This window comes from Entelurus aequoreus, linkage group LG09 (genome assembly GCF_033978785.1).
Source record: "Entelurus aequoreus isolate RoL-2023_Sb linkage group LG09, RoL_Eaeq_v1.1, whole genome shotgun sequence".
In the NCBI taxonomy this organism is placed as follows: Eukaryota; Metazoa; Chordata; class Actinopteri; order Syngnathiformes; family Syngnathidae; genus Entelurus; species Entelurus aequoreus.
The window spans coordinates 18,664,409-18,684,048 of NC_084739.1; the positions used below are offsets into that span (position 1 = coordinate 18,664,409).

Here is a 19,640-nt window from a genome sequence, read left to right on the forward strand (position 1 = left end):
ATGGCGACTTGTCCATGGTGTACCCCGCCTAGCGCCCGATTGTAGCTGAGATAGGCTCCAGCGCCCCCCACGACCCCGAAGGGAATAAGCGGTAGAAAATGGATGGAAGGGATTATTTTTGGTAACATTTTAGTATGGGGAACATATTCACCATTAATTAGTTGCTTATTAACATGCAAATTAGTAACATATTGGCTCTTAATTAGTCATTATTAAGTACTTATTAATGCCTTATTCTGCATGGCCTTATTATACATCCAGTAAGCCATTAACTAAGAGTATTCCCTCAAAAACCTCAGAATTATTGCTTATTAGTAACCCTAACCCTTATATGTTCCCCTAGTGTCCAAATAACTCTAAATTAAGTTTTTGTTACTTTAATAAGCAACTAATTAATAGTGAATATGTTCCCCATACTAAAGTGTTGCCTTATTTTTTTTATCTTGATAGATTGAAAATAACACCAATGGGTTGACTTATAAACATTATCACATAATTTATTCAGAAAGTATAAATAACGACAAATAAAGATAGAATACTATTATCCGCAACATGTAAGTGTAAAAAAACCCCAACAACATTATGATTTGTACATTTTCAGAATGTGCTTGTTCTATTTTCAAACAAAGAAAACAATCTGAATTTGTCTTTATTTTTAAGTTATCGTGCCGTGACTTTACCAGTCCGGCCCACTTGGGAGTAGATTTTTCTCTATGTGGCCCCCGATCTAAAATGAGTTTGACATCCCTGCTCTACAAGATTACAACTCATGCTGTTGGCAATCACATATTTGCTTTGTATAAGCACTACCTGCACATTTACTGAACCTGACCTAAATTCAGGTACACAACAGGTGAAGTTTTTTCCCCCCCTTTTTGCAGGTCACCTGTGAACAGTTTCAGTGGTGATAAGGGAGTTTCTGTGAAGAAAATCTGTTGTGTGAGTCACATTTTTAACCCACAGACCGAGCGGAGCCGGGTCGAACGGCAAATATTGTGACAGTGGCATCCTGGTTAGAGTAAACATTGATCTGACTCGGTTGTCACGGTTACAGGGAGTTGCGGTGCAGCGATAATACAGATAATGACCTTACTTACAGTACTTGTTGGACGTTCATTTCCTGGTCGTTTTAAACCCATCAGGCGTGTTTAGTCGTCATGCAAACGCTGTAATTAGATGGTGATAACAGGCTGGTTATATTTACATTTGGAGCCGAATTGTATCGCGGAGGAACTCCTGCTATTTCCTTTGAAGTACCTTCGGCAATTAACACCGTAATAGCCGTAGTAGCCTTATCATTTACAAACAGGCAGCGTGCTTACATTTGCCTGGGCATTGACAGCTAATGACTATAATTCCCCTTAGTTTTACACTTTTACAAAAACAAAGGGGTACGCAAGGGATGACTTCAAGTTTGTCAAAGTTAAAACTGATGACATGTTAAAGAAACTCAGCTCACTGCAGCCAAACAGAGCCACATGACATGATAATATTCCCACCAGATTTCTCAAAGATTGCCCCAATGGTTGCGCATACCACCAACGTGTCTATCAATCAGTGTCATGTCCCACAAGAATTCAAGCTGGCGAGAATATCACCCCTGTATGAAAAAGGAAACAAATTAGATCCGGAAACTACCGCCCTGTTTTCATCAATCAATCAATGTTTATTTATATAGCCCTAAATCACAAGTGTCTCAAAGGGCTGTACAAGCCACAACGACATCCTCGGTACAGAGCCCACATACGGGCAAGGAAAAACTCACCCCAGTGGGACGTCGGTGAATGACTATGAGAAACCTTGGAGAGGACCGCATATGTGGGTAACCCCCCCCCCCTCTAGGGGAGACCGAAAGCAACGGATGTCGAGTGGGTCTGACATAACATTGTGAAAGTCCAGTCCACAGTGGATCCAACACATCAGCGGGAGTCCAGTCCACAGCGGGGCCAACAGGAAACCATCCCGAGCGGAGACGGGTCAGCAGCGCAGAGATGTCCCCAACCGATGCACAGGCTAGTGGTCCACCCGGGGTCCCGGCTTTGGACAGCCAGCACTTCATCCATGGCCACCGGACCTATGCAACTCCCCCTCGCAAGGGACAGGGGAGAAGAGGAGAGAAGAAAAGAAACGGCAGATCAACTGGTCTAAAAAAGGGGGGGTCTATTTATCATCCTTTGCTCCATCTCAAAGGTTATAGAGAGGTTAATATATGAGCAAATAGATCATTATATATCAAATCGCGAGCTCCTATTCCAATTTCAATCAGGATTCAGAAAATCACATTCCACCGATACATGCCTAATGTACCTAACTGACTACATCAGGCGAGACATAGACACGGGCAAGTACCGTGTAATGGTTATGCTGGACCTTCAAAAGGCATTTGACACAGTTAACCACTCAATACTGTTAAACAAGTTGAGGGCAATCGGTTTTGACAGCGCAGCCACAAACTGGATGAAATCTTACCTTGAGGATAGAGAACAGGTGGTCGAGGTGAACGGATCACTGTCCTCTCCCCTCAAGATGAGCTGTGGTGTCCCACAGGGGAGCATTCTGGGACCATTGTTATTCTTGATTTACATTAACGACATGAAATCAGCATGTAACAGCAATTTGTTCCTGTTCGCGGACGATTCTGCGATCCTGGCCTCGGACAGGGACAAATTGAAGGTTGAAAGTGCACTCAGCACCGAACTAAGTAATCGCCTGTCTCCGGCTTTCCAATAACAAACTGTCACTACACCTGGGTAAAACAGAGTCCCTCCTATTTGGGTCCAAGCACAACCTAGGTAAACCCCCGGGCTTTACGATTAAAGCAGGTGATACCATAATCACCAGCAAAGACAAGGTCATTTACCTAGGTTGTATATTGGACAACACTCTCAATCACCAAGATCAATAATAAAACTAGTTTTTGGGGCAGGATTTCTGCGTTTATCAACAGGGATACACTTAAGACCCTTGACGGTGCCCTCATACAGTGTCATTTTGACTACGCCTGCACCTCATGGTTCACCAGCATCCCCACGCCACTAAAAACAAAACTGCAAACTTCCCAAAACAAGCTGGCGAGACTCCTGCTCAACCTCCCATACAGGACTCACCTAACTCAAGCCCACTTTACCAAATTGGGATGGCTTAGAATTGAGGAAAGAGTACACCAAATTGCAATGTGCCTTGTATTCAAAATACTCAGAGAAACTGTCCCCAAGTACCTGTCCAACTGTTTCACCAGAGTAAGTGATGCTCACAGGTACTACACGAGAGGGAGTTCCTCAGACCTCGTCCCTTCCAAATTGAAGACTCTCATGGGAAAAAAAATGCATTCTACTATTTTGCCACCACACAGTGGAACCTTAAAATTCAAACTTCCCTACTAAATTTTAAAACTGCCATAAAATCATGGCTCAGCTCAATCTCTACCTGATCTGAACCAAAATTGATCCCCAGCAACTTTCCGAAGCATCAAACAGGTTTATATGTGGTTATAGTCTATATATATGTTCTCATTCTGTTATGCACACTCTTGGAGTCAACATGTGTATAGTCATGTACATAGTGTATATAACCCCCCCCCCATTTTTTGTATATATTGTTTTTCAAATCACCTGACATGTATACTGTGTATATGTACATAATTTATCGATTTTTTTGACGTAATTTTTTATATACATGTTACAGGTTATATATATTTTATTATTTAATGTATCAAATGTGATGAATATTTAATGGACCACAATGGAAACAAGCCTTTTGGCCAGTGGTCCCCAAACTACGGCCCGCGGGCCGGATCCGGCCACCCAGCATCCAAAATCCGGCCCACAGGAAGTTCCAAGTTAAAAAAAATTTTAATTTTAATTTTAATTTTTATTATTATTATTATTTTTTTTAAATCTTTCCTTTCTAATCAATTTTCTACCGCTTGTTACTCTTGGTATCTCCTAGCCACTCAGGCAAATCATATAGTCTAAAAATGAATTTTCCCATCGATAACGTGACAATGTTAAATGTTGATGAACATCAATGTTAATTGATGTTAAATGACAAAACAGATTATAAAGACAATGTATATATGTATACATACATATATACGTATTGTCATGACTGGGTTCTTGGGTTTTGCTTCTCCGGAAGGCAAAGGAAAATTGGCGCGGGCAAGGCGTGAATTTAAATACATGATTTATTTTGACACTAATAAACTACAAAAAAAGGAAGCAAACAAAAGGCGCTCACAGCGGAGGTAACAACTTGACTATGAAAACAAAACTTGCACAATGGCAAAAACTATGAACAATAAAACCAAAACACAAACTGTGGCAATAATAAACAAAAACTTACTTGGTAAAGAACTGTGAACATGACATGAATCAGGGTGATGAAAAAGTGCGAGGACGCCAGGACGAACAACAGAAACAGACAGATTTAAATAGTGACGTGATCAGTGAAAACAGGTGCGTGACAAGACAGGTGAACAGGTGCGTGACATGACAATGTGAACCAGGTGAAACTAATGGTTGCTATGGTGACAAATAAAGTGCACAAAAAGTCCAAAACCAAATCCGAACATGACTACAACAAAACATAATCACAGACATGACACGTATATATATATGTATATATGTATGTGTGGGAAAAAATCACAAGACTATTTCATCTCTACAGGCCTGTTTCATGAGGGATTTCCTCAATCCTCAGGAGAAAATCTCCTGAGGATTGAGGAAATCCCTCATGAAACAGGCCTGTAGAGATGAAATAGTCTTGTGATTTTTTCCCACACATACATATTACGCTCTACCACGGTATCGAGCACTATTTTTTGGATAATCTAATTAAGACATATATATATGTATATATATATATGTACACAGCCTGGCCCCCGGCCAATTTTTTTTAACCCAATGCGGCCCCCGAGTCAAAATGTTTGGGGACCCCTGCTTTTGGCTTTTTGTGCCATCCGTTTGCCTTTTTAAAGCATCACATGGATTCAATTCTTCAAGATGTCAATAAACTTCTCAATCAATCAATCAATCAATCAAGCTCAGGGATGAAATGTAGCTGCACCAAATGATAATATAAATACATTTAATAAAGTCAAATACAAATAAGGCAACAAGAGAAGTATCCCACACTTCTCTTTTGTAAAGTAAATTTGTACAGCCGATTTGGGCATCTACATCAACTATATGATTTGCCTGAAAAGCTGGACGGGACCAAAAAAATTAAAAAATTAAAAATGTAAAAAGTGATGAAATGTGGTCTCCATAATCCTTTTTTTTTTGTGTTCTGCATCAGGTCTAACTGAGGTCGCTTGTAGCGATGGAGTCTTCCAACTTTTCTTCGCTGTCGTCCATAAAGGGAGAGTATGCATCCGGGGATTACATGCAATCCCACTACAAGGAGTCGTATCGGCTGGCCATCGATTGCTTACTGAGCGGCGGCAGAGAAAGTTATGCCGAGTTCCTCAAGGGAGAACGCACCGGGAGCTTCTTGTCCGAAGACGAGATCGACTTCATCACAACCAACGCCAAGCAGCTCCCGCCTCAGAACCCCGCCGAGGAAGACAACGCACCCGCGGAGAGCAGCAAATCGTCCTCGGGGACGTACTGGCCCGTCAACTCGGACGTGGACGCTCCCAATTTAGACCTGGGGTGGCCGGAGGTCGTGGAGGAAAACCAAGAGACCAACATAGATCTACTCTATCATCCCCCGAGACAGAACAGCCCCTCCATTAAAGAAGTGGTTCTCAAGAATATCAGGGAAGCAAGACAGGTAAAAACGTGCTCCTTTCAAGTGTGCCATGATCATTCTTAGGCCCTGAAGGCAGCGCTACCCTTAGACCAGGGGTGTCGAACGTAAGGTCCGCGGGCCGGACCAGGCCCGCGAACAGGTTTTATCCGACCCGCGGGATGAGTTTGCTAAGTATAAAAATGAGCCGAAGTTTTTTAAATGAAAGAAACTGCTGTGCTACAAATCCTTTAAAAGAAAAACCTATGGTAGTCCAACTGTGTCATTAGCTAGCTAGCACGAGCATCATCTGAAACCAGTCCACAAAAATCCAAAGTTGTATAATAATGGTAATTTGGTAACACTTTACTATGGGGAACACATATTCACCATGAATTATTTGCTTATTAACATGCAAATTAGTAACAAATTGGCTCTTAATTAGTCATTATTAAGTACTTATTAATGCCTTATTCTGCATGGCCTTATTATACAACCAGTAAGCCATTAACTAAGAGTCTTCCCTCAATAACTTCAGAATTATTGATTATTAGTAACGCTAACCCTAACCCTTATATGTTCCCCTAGTGTCAAAATAACTCTAAATTAAGTATTTGTTACTTTAATAAGCAACTACCGTATTTTTCGGATTATAAATCGTAGTTTTTTTCATAATTTGGCCGGGGGTGTGATTTATACTCTGGAGCGATTTATGTATAAATAAATAATAATAAATAATAATGAAATTATTAACACATTACTATAAAATATCAAATAATATTATTTATCTCATTCACGTAAGAGACTAGGCGTATATCAGCAATCGTCACAAACACACGTCAACCAATACAAATTCGGCGGGGGCGGGTCATGGCAGAAGTTCATTGTGGAAAAAAAGATGCTACCTGCTACTACTTCCGTACCTATGGAAATTGATAATTTCAACATTGGCGGTAACTTATAAAAACTGAGAAGAGCTGAACAAAAATGGCGATTAGGAGTGACAGATTGTTTGGTAAACGTATAGCATGTTCTATATGTTATAGTTATTTGAATGACTCTTACCATAATATGTTACGTTAACATACCAGGCACGTTCTCAGTTGGTTATTTATGCATCATATAACGTACACTTATTCAGCCTGTTGTTCACTATTCTTTATTTATTTAAAATTGTCTTTCAAATATCTATTCTTGGTGTTGGATTTTATCAAATACATTTCCCCCAAAAATGCGACTTATACTCTAGTGCGACTTATACATGTTTTTTTCATTCTTTATTATGCATTTTTGGCCGGTGCGATTTATACTCCGGAGCGACATATAATCCGAAAAATACGGTAATTAATGGTCAATATGTTCCGTATACTAAAGTGTTACCGGTAATATTCCTACCAATAATAATAATATTAACAGGGTATACTGTAGGAATGGGTACCAAATTTGGTAATTTTATAGGTACCGACTGTAGTCCATGGGAACTACCGGGTAGCGATTCACGTAAAATCAAACAGTGCCATATGGGTTGCAAACTCGACACAGTCTCAAACACTTGGCCGGGAAAGAAGCACTGTTAAATTTTTCCATGCCAACAAAGCAAGAAGAAGGCACTTAGAAAATACAGTAAGGCTCCACTTTTAAAAAATGCACTAGCTCAATGCTGATTCAAATTGGATATTTTTTCTATAGACATGCTAACGAGGGGGTGTCAAACATAAGGCCCGCGAACAGGTTTATCCAGCCCCTGGGATGAGTTTGCTAAGTATAAAAATGAGCCAAATTTTTTTAATGACAGAAACTGCTGTTCTAAATGTGTCCACTAGATGTCGCAATAGCAATTCTTTGTATCCATGTAGATTATGCTACATATGTAAACAATGTAAAACACATGACGTTAATACATCAGTCGAGGAAAATGAGCAAACTACATAAATAACATCCTGTAATTTGATTTTTATATTATTTTTTTTATCTTGACATTGAAAATTAACACCAATGAGTTGACTGATGAACATTATCACATAATTTATTCAGAAAGTATACATAACGACAAATAAAGATAGAATACTATTAACCGCAACATGTAAGTGTAAAAAACAACAACATTATGATTTGTCAATTTCCACAATGTGCTTGTTCTATTTTCAAACAAAGAATCTGAAGTTGTCTTTATTTTTAAGTTATCGTGCCGTGATTTTTCCAGTCCGGCCCACTTGGGAGTAGATTTTTCTCCATGTGGCCCCCCGATCTAAAATGAGTTTGACACCCCTGCCTTAGACCTTCAGTGTGCAGCAGTGGCAGGGAGTGTCTGCTGGCATTTCATGGCCCAAATCCAGTTTGACAACCTCTCTCATCAAGACAGTGTGGGAACAGACGACTTACTACTACTACTACATTAAATCCTTTACATAATGGTTGACTCACAAATGGTCACCGGACAATTTGTATCGCGTTGCATGCAAACACATGGCAGCTGCACCCGCTCCCTAATTAACTCACAGCACCTGGAAGAACGGCCTTCGCTCTCCTCTTCATTAGAGTGCAATTAAAGTGGGAAGAATGGTCTCATGGGATGCCTGGTGTCTGTCAAATGTTTACATTTTCTTAAAGGATACAAGGACTGTCTTGTCTAAAAAAAAAAAAAAAAAATCGACCCTCAGTAACGGACGAGCTGAAAGAAAATGAGTCACCATTATCCAGCAAAGGCTATCTCATTAAATGCAGCCGGAGAACTGATTTGTGCTTTGTAACAAATGCAACACTCCCAGCATTGACGTAAGACTTGCATTGAAGAGTCTACGGTGCTGTGAAGTGGAAAAAAATAAAATAAAATGATTCCCCGAGAGGTGATATCAGATTAATATATGCGTATGTAAAATATGTTAACTCTGAGCGTAGCAGGCATCTATTAGGGTTACTTTTACAAAAGCATTTTCACCCATAAGCAAGGATGAGTATTTTCCACCACTTATCTTGTTCATCAGGGTCACGGCTGAGCTGGAACCTATCCCAGCTGACTTTGAGTGAGAGGCAGGGTGTGTTGTTCCGATACCAATATTTTGGTACCGGTACCAAAATTATTTCGATACTCTTCTGTACTTTTCGATACTTATCTAAATAAAGGTGACCCCAAAAAATTACATTATTGACTTTTTTTAACAACAAATCTTAGGGAACATTAAACATATGTTTCTTATTGCAAGTTTGTCCTTAAATAAAATAGTGAACATACAACACAAATTGTCTTTTAGTAGTAAGTAAGCAAACAAAGGCTCCTAATTTAGCTGCTTAGTAACATATTGTGTCATTTTCCATTCTATTATTTTGTCAAAATGATTAAGGACAAGTGATAGAAAATGAATTATTAATCTACTTGTGCATTTACTGCTAATATCTGCTTACTTTCTCTTTTAACATGTTCTATCTACACTTTTGTTAAAATGGCATAAAATCATTTAAAATCCTTTATTCTTCTGTTGTTTGATACTTTACATTAGTTTTGGATGATACCACAAATTTGGGTATCAATCCGATACCAAGCCGTTACAGGACCATACATTGGTCATATTCAAAGTCCTCATGTGTCCAGGGACATATTTACTGAGTTTATAAACATAATATACATTTAAAAAAAAAAAAAAAGAAGATGTTGTGATGCCAAAAAATATCGACGTATTCATAGTAGTATCGACTTGATACGCGCCTGTACTTGGTATCATTACAGTGGCTGTTAGGTGTAGATCCACCAATGGCATTTGTTTACATTGTGACACCGGTGAGCTACAGTGCGTAGTGAAGCATGTTTAGCTATTCCTCGTCCTGCAGGGATGATACTTGTAAGAAATGTACTGTATTTGTCGCCATGGAGACAAGATTAGTGATTTAGAAGTAGCTAAAACACTGGACTTTAGCCGCTAGCCATGTCTTAAAGGACCTCTTCCGGTGGGCGTTTCAGTGTTATAACTTAACCTTTATCGTTAGTTTTTAAGCCAAAATGCGTCTGTTCTCCCTTTTCTGTTTACACAATGTGTCTGTTTGTAAGTACTCTGTGATTGTGCACTGCTGAACATGCTCGTCATGCTAAATTTTTGAGCGCCGTGTGTAATGTTCTATATTTTCAATGGAACATATAACATGTTGGTGTTGTTTACTTGAGTCATATTGCAGTAGACTTATATCTTGTGTGTGACTGCCATTATATTGCAGTCTATACGTATCGCTTATGTTTGACGGCCATCTACTGGTCACACTTATCATTTCACCATGTACCAAATAAAATAGCTCCGAGGTCGGTAAGCAAAACCAGAATTATTCTGTACATTAGGCACACCAGGTTATAAGGCGCAGTGTCGAGTTTTGAGAAAAAAAAAAGATTTTAAGTGCACCTTATAGTCCGGAAAATACGGTATTTAATCACAGTGAAAAGTAAAACCACAGACCTTAAGTGTAAGATGTCCTGTAAACAATGACATTCAGTACTGTTGGGGTTATTTATCTGCAATTATTTACCTAAAGGAATAAAAATGTAAACAATAACATTGCTGCCACTCTATCAATTAAAATTTAACTAAGCGACTCGTCGACAACAACACATTTATTTCTTTGAATTTTTATAATCCTACGGCCCAAAACTGCCATTACACGTCTTCCTAATGTAAAATGATTGTTCAGTATGAAGGTTAGCAGTCTATTTCACCAGGAAGTTTTTCACTTTTTTTTTTAAATTGCATTGTGTTTTTGGATTGCAACATTGTTAGAATACAATACAAATGCAAAAATATACACACTTTTTCTTCAGACCTCTTTCAGCCCCATTGATTCCCATTATAACTGCCATTTTTAAACAGACTGTAATCTAGGTATATTACTATGCTTTTTTTCATGAAAATTAATAAAATCTCATTCTTGCCGATGGAAAAAAAAAATTGAAAATAATGTTTTGGTGTAATTGCATTCCTCAATCACCAGATTTGCGCTAGAAAACAATGATGCATAATCCTCAAAGCTTTGATAAGTGTAAATGAGTTAAACTGTCATTAAACTGCTGAAATGCAATGAAAAATATATATAACATGGCAGATCTTATGTGGACCCAAACTAAACCACATACAGCATGCTTTATCTCTCATTCTAGCTCAGTAGACACTGCAAAAATATTATTGTTTGTGTCTATTTGACCTATTAAAGGCTGTAATCACCCATTCTCAAATATTCCACTCTGCAACTTATTTATAGATTTATTTTGCATTTCCGTATTAAACCCCCCACCCAAAAAACTGTTTTTTGTTTTTTTTTGGACAAAAAGGCCATAAAACATAAGAAAAACATATTATAAAAACTTTATATCAATAGATGTATCTAAAGTTATTAAAAGATAAAACAAAAATAATTAAAAAAACATATTGCTGTCTTATGTCGCTTTCATAAGCGAGTCCCTTTTGGATCCCAAGAGTAAATGTGGACAATCCGTCTTAAGCTTTCACAAGAATTGTATAATCAATGGTGATCATGTAAGCCCTAACTGTTACGTACAGTGGGGGAAGGAGACAACACCACAAGGAGGATTAAGTCAACAGGTTGATTTAAACCTTTGATGAGTGTGTGGGAGGTGTATGCTACTCTAAGTGTGTGGTGCCAGACGATGTGTAGAATTAGAGACGAACGGGATGCTTACTGCAAAAGAGTAAGACTACGTTCCGGCGTAGGCTCCTTGGTTCTGCTAGTCTTTATACTGCTTGTTGTAATTATTCCCAGGTGCGCATATTGAAGATTGCCTGCAGCTTTGCTGTTGCGTGGGTGTGAAGCGCCCAGCGCGAGCAGGGGCGTGTCCTGGCGTGCTGCCAGCAGAGTTGCTGGCAGACCAGGCTGCAGAAGAAAAGCGGGTTTGAGTCCGCGCCTTGACACTAACCTGTACACTACAACTACTCTAGAGTATGTCCAAGTTTACTTTCCACAGTACCATCCCAACGAGAAGATATACGGTAGTTTAATGTTTGCTAAAATGTGAGGGATGTGCTCACTTTTGTAAACAAGTTATCTTAGTGTGTGTGAACTTAAGTGTCTATGAACTAAATTAATTAGTTAATTTTTTTTCCCTGAAGGGGGGACAAAGATGGCGTCTCTTTGAGTGAATTGATTAACGTGGACCCCGACTCAAACAAGTTGAAAAACTTATTCCGGTGGAAGTGGTCAATTGTACGGAATATGTACCGTACTGTGAAATCTACTAATACAAGTTTCAATCAATCAATCAAAGATGTTTATTCTGCTTAAAGGTGCCATATGTAGTAATGTGGTCAGAAATGGTACTGCAATCAGGGTCAAAATTCTGTAGTCCCCTCCCACTCTCCATGACTGAGGTTGCCAGATACGCAGTCGAATCCGAATCCTACTCCAAGGAACTTCAAATGGCAATCGACGAGTCCTATGCTGTAGGTTTCTCTTGTTTATGCTTCTTGCAAGATGGTTTACTAAGAAATTATGCCGCATTTTACTGTCGATTAGCCAAATGTATTTGTAAAGTTACGCAGCAATATTTTCGTCGGGAGTCGGGACAGATCGTTGGCATGAAATGTCTAATTTGACCATATGGATCACCATCGAAATAATTATATATAATTATTATATATTACGCATTGCATTATCTTCCATGTACGCACATCACCATCTTTCAGTGCAGAGTGCAATTCTATGAGCCAAACCACGTTACGCAAAAACCATGTTAAGCATTAATCATATAGCCCAGTGGTCCCCAACCACCGGGCCGCGGCCCAGTACCGGTCCGTGGATTGATTGGTACCGGGCCGCACAAGAAATAAATAAAAAAAATAAAAATAAAAATAAAAAATAAAAATGTTATTTTTTATTTTTTATTAAATCAACATAAAAAACACAAGATACACTTAAAATTAGTGCACCAACCCAAAAAACCTCCCTCCCCCATTGACACTCATTCGCACAAAAGGGTTGTTTCTTTCTGTTATTAATATTTCTTGTTCCTACATTATATATCAATATAGATCAATACAGTCTGCAGGGATACAGTCCGTTAGCACACATGATTGTATTTCTTTATGACAAAAAATAAATAAATAAAAAATAAAAATAAAAAAATAAAAAAATAAAACAATAAAATAAAAACCCGGTTCGTGGGACAAATTTTCAAGCGTTGACCGGTCCGCAGCTACAGAAAGTTTGGGGACCACTGACATAGCCTACTACCATGTCAATACACAAAGTAGAAAATGATTACATTTAATGCATTATATTGTGCCAAGCAAATACCACCCCATATGTACCAGAAACCGCAATTAGCCGTGCTAATGTTGGAACGCATTTAATCAGCGTATCAGCATATTGAGAACGAAATAGACACTGACACTACCCATATCCACGTAGGTTTTATTTGTCGAAAATATATTTTTCCCTGTCAGCTGGATGACTCATCAACATACAGGCTAACGGGCATATATTCCCCCGTCAGCCTATATGTCGATGTGTCATTGACCGGGCTAGCATGCTAACTAAGCATTGAACTAGGAGCTGAGCATCACATTATAAGCATTCGTTGCACGAACAAGCTTTGTTAGACAAGATCATAGACTGTATTGGACAATATAGTTTACATACAAAATGTCTATTTCAATTTATTACAAGTAATAAGAAAACCCAAATGCCTTACTTACCTATCGAGGAGGAAATTAGCAAGTTTGGCGTCAGATGAAAAAATCTTCTCCGCCTTCAATCGTCTCCATCTTTCAAAGGCATTTCCGATACATTGTGTTCCTGACTTTGTCATGAATAAGTTGAGAATCGTAACGACGGCTTTTAGATTTACTAAGGTCTGACATGTTTAGTAACTTTACCGGTGGCAGGAGCTCGACGAAGGTTGCGGTGCGTAACTGGCAACCTGGATGTGACACACTCACGGACTTTGTAATTGGTCAAACGGTGGAGGGCGGGGCATCGCAATGAAAACAATAACAAATTTTCGGGGCTGTAAATCTAATTTTGAAATGAGCATATCCCGGCTGAACTACCGTTATCAGTTATAAGGGTATTGGAAAAGAACATGATTTAATAATGCCTTTTGACATAGCAGGGCTATTTAATGATGACTTGACATTAAATTATTCCATATGACACCTTTAAGTTGATGACACATTAGTTGGGTACTGTGTCGATGTGGATAAATAAAAGTCACCTGTCTTGGGTATCCTACTTCTGACACCATTTGTTACAAAACAGTGAGATGTTGTCCCTCCAAACAGAGTGACACTAAAAATTTGTATACCCAATTGATTTAATGGAATAGTGAATTGCTGACTATTTATCCCCTTTTCTACCCACAGGTAATCGGCATTGTGATGGATATGTTCACCGATGTCGATATATTCAAAGAAGCAGTTGACGCATCCATACGAGGAATACCGGTCTACGTGCTTTTGAACGATTCCCACTTGAAACATTTCCTCACAACGGCTGAAAATCAAGATGTTAAAATTCAACAACTGAGGGTAAGTGCACGTTGGACAGCACCAGGCACCTGAGATGTACTGTATTGTTGTAATATTGATGTTATAATAGTCATTGTTATGCTCATGTTTCCTTGTTGTTGTTGAAACCTTGTTGCGATTAACTGTCCTGTCCCTCATATACTTCAGTGTTTCCCACACATCCATTTATTTGTGGCGGCCCGCCACGAAAGAATTACGTCCGCCACAAATATATATATATTTTTTTGTGTCCTGTCCAGCTTCTCAGGAAAATCATATAGTTGATGTAGATGCCCATATAGGCTGTTCAGATTTACTTTACAAAAGAGAAGTGTAGGATACTTCTCTTGTTGCCTTATTTGTATTTGACAACTACTGTTTTCTGTTTATTTGTTACTGACTGTGGCAGGACACCTCCGCCTCTGTTTCACTTTATGTTGCTGGTAAATAATATGGTTGTAGTAGTAGGATAAAGTTTAATTATTTAGTATGCACTAATTAAAGGGGCAGAGATTTAAGAGACATTTTAGCTTTTATATTTTATAAGATATATTTTTTGTAAGAACCACAATTAATAAATATATTTCAGTGAATAACTTATTGTTCAAATCTGTATATAAATATGTACATAAAGTGTTGTAATTATATTGTAAAATGGATGGATGGATGGATGGACGTTTAAAACAAAATTGTTATTTTTAATTAGTAAGTATACATTTTTTAAGCCTTTTTAGAGAAAATCATATCATTGTAGTACATTATGCAAATTACTCGATGATGTCATGGTGACCACGCCCACAGCCATGCCCATAGTCACGCCCCCACCACCACAGGTATCTTGGCAGTTTATGGGAAACACTGCACTTAGTCCACTTATGTTTTGGTCTCCAAAAGTATGTTTTAACTTCCTTATTTTGGTTGACCTTGTCATTTGTTCTTTTCAGCTCCTCGGAATCGGAAATTAAGAGCTGGACAATATCAGAATATCGAATATCGGCAAAAAAGCCATTATCGGACATCTCTAGAGTAAAGGGAATGTTTTGTAGAAACTAGAATATATAACATGTTTTCAGTTATTTCCACTTTTTTTGTTAAGTACATAACTCCACATGTGTTCATTCATAGTTGTGATGCCTTCAGTGACAATCTACAATGTAAATAGTCATGAAAATAAAGAAAACGCATTGAATGAGAAGGTGTGTCCAAACTTTTGGCCTGTACTGTATGTTGATGACATATTTTAGTTATGTCCCACTAAATTGAGAGCGACAAGTTGCAACAGGCGGTGGAAAACGCGTCCTTGTAGCATCCTGACAGAGGTATATACCGCGGCAAAATCATCTCCTTACGCAGTGCAGAGCCACTTTGATGAGACTAATCCTCGCCCCCATGGCGGAAAATTAATTACATATTTTACAAGTATTATTATGACAAGAGGGCTGGAGGATGAGGAATTGCTAAGCATGTGACACACAGAGTAAGAGACAGAGAGCAAGAAGAGACAATTAAAAGTGACCCTATCCGCTAAACGAGCTTAAATGTAAGTAGCAAAACAAGAAGAATAATGGTGCACTCCATTTTATGACACTTAATCTGCGTTCTTTTTATTAAACAGTCAGAGGTCAGGTCTTTCTGAAAGACTTAACAAGATTTATTCAACAAGCATGTGAGCACCTTTTGAGTCCCGAAAGACAATTTTGAAAATCAACACTACATTTCCTGCAATTGGGTACATTTCTACACTCTTTTAGATTTATTTTCATCTACCAACCTCTTTATACACTTACATGTCCCTCGTTATGAACCACATAAGTTTTTGTTTTTATTTTTATTGTACATAATTTACTTACATTATTATCATTGAAAATGTAATGTAAAATTCCATAACAGACAACGTTTACCATTTGGCAACTCTATCATGTAGCCACGCCCCCTGTAGCCACGCCCCCTTGGGTAACCCACCTCCGGTGTTGTGACCCGTGTTAACATCCGTAACGTCAAAAATATACCCTCTGGCTGGCTACTAATACATACTCTGGAATAGGGTTGTCCTGATACCAATATTTTTGTACCGGTACCAAAATGTATTTCGATACTTTTCTAAATAAAGGGGACCACGAAAAAATTGCATTATTTGCTTTATTTTAACAAAAAATCTTACGGTACATTAAACATATGTTTCTTATTGTAAGTTTGTCCTTAAATAAAATAGTGAACATACTAGACTATTAGTAACTAAGCAAACAAAGGCTCCTAATTAGTCTGCTGACGTATACGGTAACATATTGTGTCATTTATCATTCTATTGTTTTGTCAAAATTATGAGGGACAAGCTGTAAAAAATAATTATTAACCCACTTGTTCATTTACTGTTATAATCAGCTTACTTTCCGTTCCAACATGTTCTATCTACACTTCTGTTAAAATGTAATAATCACTTATTCTTCTCTTGTTTGATACTTTACATTAGTTTTGGATGATACCACAAATTTAGGTATCGATCCGATACCAAGTCGTTACAGGATCATACATTGGTCATATTCAAAGTCCTCATGTGTCCAGGGACGTATTTCCTGAGTTTATAAACATAATATGAATTTTTTAAAAAGGAAAAAAGATTTTGTGACAATAAAAAATATGGATGTAATCATTGTAGTTTCGACTAAATACATTATTGTACTCGGTATCATTACAGTTGATGTCAGTTGTACATCCTCCCATGGCATTTGTTTACATTCAGGTGCCAAGGAAACATAGCCAAACTTAGACTTAGACAAACTTTATTGATCCACAAGAGAAATTGTACCATGAATTGATTAACGTGGACCCCGACTTAAACAAGTTGAAAAACTTATTCGGGTGCTACCATTTAGTGGTCAATTGTACGGAATATGTACTGTACTGTGCAATCTACTAATAAAAGTCTCAATCAATCAATCAATGACACAGTCGCTCAGTTACAAAGGATGGAAAGGATAAGAATGGAAAGGATGATGCACACAAGGGCACAAAAAGAGGGTGGAAACAAAAGGTATAAAGTAGACTAAAAATGTACCGTAGTAGCAATATAAAATATAACATATATGTAATATTTACATAATATATATACAGTACCCGGTATATAATATATACTGATACATTATATTATCATATGATGTAATATTTTCATATAATATATACAATATATAACACATCCCAATTACCATGTGTAATATTACAGTATATGTAACAGCTGCAGCAAAAAAAACAAAAAAAAAGAGCAGCAGAAAATATACATTATAAACAAAGAGAGGTAGCTAACATAGAAGCGGTCAGGTAATAGACAGATATCATCTATTGCTGTATGGCGAGTGATTATACCGACAAACGAGTACTCACAAAAGTGGGGGCGACTCCAGGAAAAAGGCGCAACGACAGCTCATGAGGAGTCCAAGACCACTGAGAGACGCTTTGGGCCTGATTTACTATTAAACATTGTGTGCTATATAAAAAATTGCGTTTACTATTAGTGGGCATGTTGCGTGCGATTGCTTGTGCTATTTTAACCCGTACAGACCGCCTTATTCCAAAAAAGGATTTTGCCTGTACTACGTATATTTTATCACTCTCAGTCATTTACTGCACATTCACATTATCATGCTCCTACCTGTGGGGGTTTGCTGTCAAACAAGCAGTAGACACGTACCACTTCTTAGGCACGTTTTAGAAACAGTCCTGCAGGGCATCCTCAAGGAGACTCACTTTTTGTGTGTGCTGCAGATGCGACTAAATGGGAGAGAGGCTGCACTTAGCAAAACAATGCATACTTTAGGGATTTTTTTTTCATATGTTAATATATATTCTAAATGAATATGCAAACGCCATGGAAAAAAATGCATCAATTGAATTTCTTTTAATCAGCCCCTTAAGTCACCCAGCATGCATCTATAAAATTATACAAGGACGGAAATAGAGACGATATGTCAATATTTTTTATTTCTGACAGACCATGCAAACAGTCAGTAATGGGAATTCCGCCTCTTTTGGCTCGGCTCATTAAAAAGACTCCCAAGTGGCTCCTCAGATTTTTTGTTACTTACCGTATTTTGCGGACCATAGGGCGCACCGGATTATAAGGCGCACTGCCGATGAATGGTCTATTTTTGATCGCACCGTGTTATAGGGTGCATTAATGGAGTCATGTTATTTATTTATTTTTTTTCTAAATGTGAAACACTTCCTTGTGGTCTACCTAACATGTAATGGTGGTTCTTTGGTCAAAATGTTGCATAGATTATGTTTTTCAGATCATCTTCAAGCTGCTTTCTGACAGTCGCTTCCGGATGCGCCGTTTTGTGGGCGGTCTTATTTACGTGGCTCACCTCCGGCAGCGTCTTCTCCCCGTCATCTTTGTTGTAGCGGTGTAGCGTGGAAGAAGTGTCAAAAGATGGCGCTAACTGTTTTAATGACATTCAGACTTTACTTAAATCAATAACGGAGCAGCATCTCCTCATCCGGAAACAACAACGCCGGAAAGGTGTCCCGTGAAAAACCGTCCGACCGGAACTCTTTAATAACTAAAGTTCCTTGGGTGAATAATGTCAACTCACTACACCGGTATGTTTTAGTGCTTTCATGGTGCGTTTACTGACAGTAAGAACTTTACACTACTTTATATTAGAAATGGCAACAGTGGAGGATGAATGTCCCATTACAAGAAGATAGAGAAAAAGAAGAAGATTATTGACTACGGTGTCGGCACCGACTACAAAGGCGGACGCGCGCAAAAAATATATATATATATATATATATTTTTTTTTTACTAACCCACCCCCCCAGTCCGTGGGACAAATTTTCAAGCATTGACAGGTCCGCAAGTACAAAAAGGTTGGGGACCACTGGTCTAGATCATGTTTTGTGTAGTTATGTTCTGTTAGTTTTGGACTCCTTTTAGTTCCTGTGTGTGCACCTCCCTGAGTTTGTTTTGGTTGCCATGGTTGCTAATTATGTTCACCTGTCTCTGATTAGTGTTCGGCCGCTCACCTGCTACCCGAGCACTAATCAGAGGCATTATTTAAGCCTGCCTTTGCCAGTCAGTCGGCCTGGCGTCATTGTTTGCTTCATGCCTGGTCCACGTAAGTCTCGTTTGTTCATGCCACAGGTAGTAAATTTCCTAGTTTATGATTCCAGTGCTAAGTTGGGTTTCTTTAGCTTTTCGTGCGAACGGCACGCTTTTCTTTTGGTTGTTTCCTGTTTTTGGTTTAAGCTGTGATTTATGTTAAAACAATCCTTCCCCTTACTTTCACGCTTTCACGGAGTTGTCCGTTCTGCATCCCAGGAGAACGACCCGCATAAAGATGCGACCCCGCCGTGACAGTCTTACCTTATACACACACCATAATAATACTCGTATGTTGAAGCACATCAAGCGGTGCGGCT

The 19,640-nt window shown here is 38.5% G+C and overlaps 1 protein-coding gene and 1 long non-coding RNA gene across 3 annotated transcripts in view; both read left to right on the top strand.

The window, feature by feature from the left end:
* The window catches only part of LOC133657233 (uncharacterized), a 972,718-nt gene that overhangs the window by 38,203 nt on the left and 914,875 nt on the right, over positions 1–19,640 (top strand). The window lies entirely within an intron of this gene.
* The window catches only part of fam83b (family with sequence similarity 83 member B), a 41,943-nt gene that overhangs the window by 3,993 nt on the left and 18,310 nt on the right, over positions 1–19,640 (top strand). For both annotated transcript variants that reach the window (XM_062058274.1, XM_062058273.1), the window contains exons 2-3: positions 5,296–5,772; positions 14,079–14,243. In XM_062058274.1, coding sequence (XP_061914258.1) covers positions 5,320–5,772; positions 14,079–14,243 — 618 coding nt within the window. In that variant the 5' untranslated portion in view covers positions 5,296–5,319. The remainder of the gene's footprint in view (positions 1–5,295; positions 5,773–14,078; positions 14,244–19,640) is intronic.